This window comes from Babylonia areolata, chromosome 22 (assembly GCF_041734735.1).
Source record: "Babylonia areolata isolate BAREFJ2019XMU chromosome 22, ASM4173473v1, whole genome shotgun sequence".
Taxonomy (NCBI): Eukaryota; Metazoa; Mollusca; class Gastropoda; order Neogastropoda; family Buccinidae; genus Babylonia; species Babylonia areolata.
The window spans coordinates 26,788,078-26,792,174 of record NC_134897.1 but is presented as its reverse complement, the minus strand read 5'-3'; the positions used below and the strand labels follow the sequence as shown (position 1 = coordinate 26,792,174).

General features: G+C 46.2%; 1 protein-coding gene across 2 annotated transcripts in view; it reads left to right on the top strand.

Annotated features, from left to right (window-relative positions):
- LOC143297455 (NBAS subunit of NRZ tethering complex-like) overlaps positions 1 to 4,097 on the top strand; it is a 78,886-nt gene extending 74,789 nt beyond the window's left edge. For both annotated transcript variants that reach the window (XM_076609844.1, XM_076609845.1), the window contains 3 exons: positions 675 to 803; positions 2,779 to 2,964; positions 3,427 to 4,097. In XM_076609844.1, coding sequence (XP_076465959.1) covers positions 675 to 803; positions 2,779 to 2,964; positions 3,427 to 3,519 — 408 coding nt within the window. In that variant the 3' untranslated portion in view covers positions 3,520 to 4,097. The remainder of the gene's footprint in view (positions 1 to 674; positions 804 to 2,778; positions 2,965 to 3,426) is intronic.

The following is a 4,097-nucleotide window of genomic DNA, read 5'->3' as shown; positions in this document are numbered from 1 at the left end:
TTCAGCCCATTGTAGACTGGTTCGGGCAGATCTAGAGATCTACCACGTGTTGCGATGTGCTTCAAGCGATGGGAATGTCTCCTTTACCGTTGAAGTAAAAGAATAATCGAGATATAATAAAACACACAAAAAAACATGATTTAAATGGTGTTAATACGTCCACTACAATCACATCTATTTATCGCGCAAAGAAGAAAACAACAACATTGTTTTAAGTTTTAAATTTGGTTGATTGACGTTAGATGTGTCGCAGAAGTGGGGATTAGTCTGCTTGCTTTGGAACTGAACATGCATGGTTCGATCCTGCTCGCATGCCTTTCTTTTTACTTTTTTTTTCTCCCAAGCATATTTAGATATATCATATTTAATACAGAACACTTTTTAATGATTTTTTAATTCTCTTTGTTTTTCTCCTCATGATTCTTTTACTGGATAAAGGGCGAAGCACAAGTGAGTCTTGAAGGCTTTGCCTCTTGTTGACATTTTTTATTCATCCTGCAAGAATCCAGTTCATTTCATAAAGAATGTCTGTGAAACTGTTGCCAAACAAAGTTAGAGTGTCACACATGTATGTCCAAGTGTGTAGTTTTTACATGGGTGTTTCTGTCAATACATTGGTGACACGGACTTATGAAGATGTACATTTTCTCTGTGTGTGTGTGTGTGTTACCCAGGACACGAAGATAGTGTTTGACACTTTGCTTCGCTGCCAGCACCCGATGGAAGGGGTCAAGGTCGTTCTGAGGTCAGCGCACAAGAAGTTGTACCCGTCTGCCGTCCTGGTACTGTCGGCAGAGGAGGAGGTCAGTTTTTGATGACACGCGACTTGACATGACGCAACGCAACACAGCTTGACTTGACATGACATGGCATGATGTGACAAGTCACAACACAACATGACACAACACGACACAGCACTACACAATGATACAGGTTGACATGACACAAGGCATGACAGGACATGGCATGACACAACAGATCACATCATGACATGACACAACACATCACAGGATGACACAGCACGACACAACAGTACAACTTGGCGCGGCACAACGATGGGCGCAATAGCCGAGTGGTTAAAGCGTTGGACTGTCAATCTGAGGGTCCTGGGTTCGAATCACGGTGACGGCGCCTGGTGGGTAAAGGGTGGAGATTTTTACAATCTCCCAGGTCAACATATGTGCAGACCTGCTAGTGCCTGAACCCCCTTCGTGTGTATATGCAAGCAGAAGATCAAATACGCACGTTAAAGATCCTGTAATCCATGTAAGCGTTCGGTGGGTTATGGAAACAAGAACATACCCAGCATGCACACCCCCGAAAATGGAGTATGGCTGCCTACATGGCGGGGTAAAAACGGTCATACACGTAAAAGCCCACTCGTGTGCATACGAGTGAACGCAGAAGAAGAAGAAGAAGACGCGGCACAACAAGGCATGACATAACATGATGTGACATCACATGACACTGCACATCACAGCACTAAACAAGAAAACACGACATGACACAACACAATAAAATCTCTCTCCTTTATTTGCTCACAGGGGAATTTTTTTTTTCTGCTGATACACACACATCAAGAAAACACCACAAGCTTCCAGCCTGGGCGGTGTTATCAGTCTGTATGACTTACATCAGTGTTATACACAGTGGTCATCAGTGAACACCAGTGTGTGGTCAGTCTGTATGACTTACATCAGTGTTATACACAGTGGTCATCAGTGAACACCTGTGTGTGGCCAGTCTGTATGACTTACGTCAGTGTTATACACAGTGGTCATCAGTGAACACCAGTGTGTGGTCAGTCTGTATGACTTACATCAGTGTTATACACAGTGGTCATCAGTGAACACCAGTCAGTCTGTATGACTTACATCAGTGTTATACACAGTGGTCATCAGTGAACACCTGTGTGTGGTCAATCAGTCACCATGACTTACATCACCATAACACACAGCAGTCATCAGTGAACACCTGTGTGTGATCAGTCAGTCACCATGACTTACTTCACCACAACACACAGCAGTCATCAGTGAACACCTGTGTGTGATCAGTCAGTCACCATGACTTACATCACCACAACACACAGCAATCATCAGTGAACACCTGTGTGTGATCAATCAGTCACCATGACTTACATCACCATAACACAGCAGTCATCAGTGAACACCAGTGTGTGATCAATCAGTCACCATGACTTACCTCACCATAACACACAGCAGTCATCAGTGAACACCTGTGTGTGATCAGTCAGTCACCATGACTTACATCACCACAACACACAGCAATCATCAGTGAACACCTGTGTGTGATCAGTCAGTCACCATGACTTACATCACCACAACACACAGCAGTCATCAGTGAACACCTGTGTGTGATCAGTCAGTCACCATGACTTACCTCACCACAACACACAGCAGTCATCAGTGAACACCTGTGTGTGATCAGTCAGTCACCATGACTTACATCACCACAACACACAGCAGTCATCAGTGAACACCCGTGTGTGATCAGTCAGTCACCATGACTTACTTCACCATAACACACAGCAGTCATCAGTGAACACCCGTGTGTGATCAGTCAGTCACCATGACTTACTTCACCATAACACAGCAGTCATCAGTGAACACCTGTGTGTGATCAGTCAGTCACCATGACTTACTTCACCACAACACACAGCAGTCATCAGTGAACACCTGTGTGTGATCAGTCAGTCACCATGACTTACATCACCACAACACACAGCAGTCATCAGTGAACACCTGTGTTGTTGTACAGGTGGAGGACGGGGACCTGGTGGACCTGGTGTTGCGGCGGGAGCTGTCCCCCCAGCTGGTGTCGACACCGGTGTACGGGGCGGTGTGCAGGGCGGTGGTCAGGGCACACCACCGGCAGGGCTCTCCCCCTCCCCCCCACCTCGAACTGGACACCGTCGTCGGTCAGCTTCAGGAGGCCGGACTGCAGGTCAGGGGGTGGGGGTGGGGGGGGGGGGGGTGGGGGGGTGGGGGGAAGCGGAGAATGGAGAGGAGGAAGGGGGCAGGGGTTTGGAACAAAGAGGTACAGATGTGGAATTTGGAAGAGCATAAGAGACATTGAATCTATGTGCACCTTACATGCATCTTACAGCCCACAGCGAAAAACACATGACACAGGTGGTAAATATTGTATTTCTAGACCACTGCACTTCATTGCCATCATTCATGACAAATAGTTGGGGAAGACCTGTAACAAGGTTAACAACAGAACACACACAGTCACACATACAGACATGCACACAAACATACATGCACATACATAAACACACACACACACATACACACACAAACACACACACACACACACACACACATACACACACACACACACACACACACACAGACACACACACAAACACACACACTGACGCCGACGTGTGATCCCTTCCAGGCGGAGGCCAGAGCTCTGACCCAGCAGGCCCAGGCATCCAAGCCCTCTCTGCGCTCCGCCCTGGGCGCCGTGGGCAGCTGGTTCAAGTCTTGATCCCACCTCACCCTAGATGCATTCGTGTGTGTGTGTGTGTATGTGTGTTTGTGCTGCACTGCTATGGTTCACAGGGTCACGTGCATTTTGTAGACTGGAGAGAGAGGCTTTGGCAGAGACCCAGGATTTGATACGCGACTGACGGACCTGGAGGAATCTGGTGAACAGTCCTTCTTTGCGTTGCCTCAGTGACTCTTCACTGAGATGAGTGAGAAGAAGAAGAAGAAGAAGCAGCAGCAGTAGCATTTTTTGTAGGGACAGTTTGGTGGGCAGAGCTTATTGTAGTCAGTTGATTGAATTTCTGGTCAGGGCCATAGTTTTCACTGGCTTTTTTTCCTGTCATTTTATGTCTTCGTTTTTTTTTCTGTTCATGGGTCACAGGTGAAATTATGAAATTAATAATAATTTCTTCTCTTGTGTATTCTGCGACAAATCACATCATGTTTGAGTACCGCTATTGGTGTGGCTTTTTTAAAAGAAAAAAATGTTCTTTCAACAATATTGCTTTAGGTGTGGCTTTTTTGAAAGAAAAAAATGTTCTGCCAGCAGTATTGCTATCGGCGTGGCTTTTTTTTTTT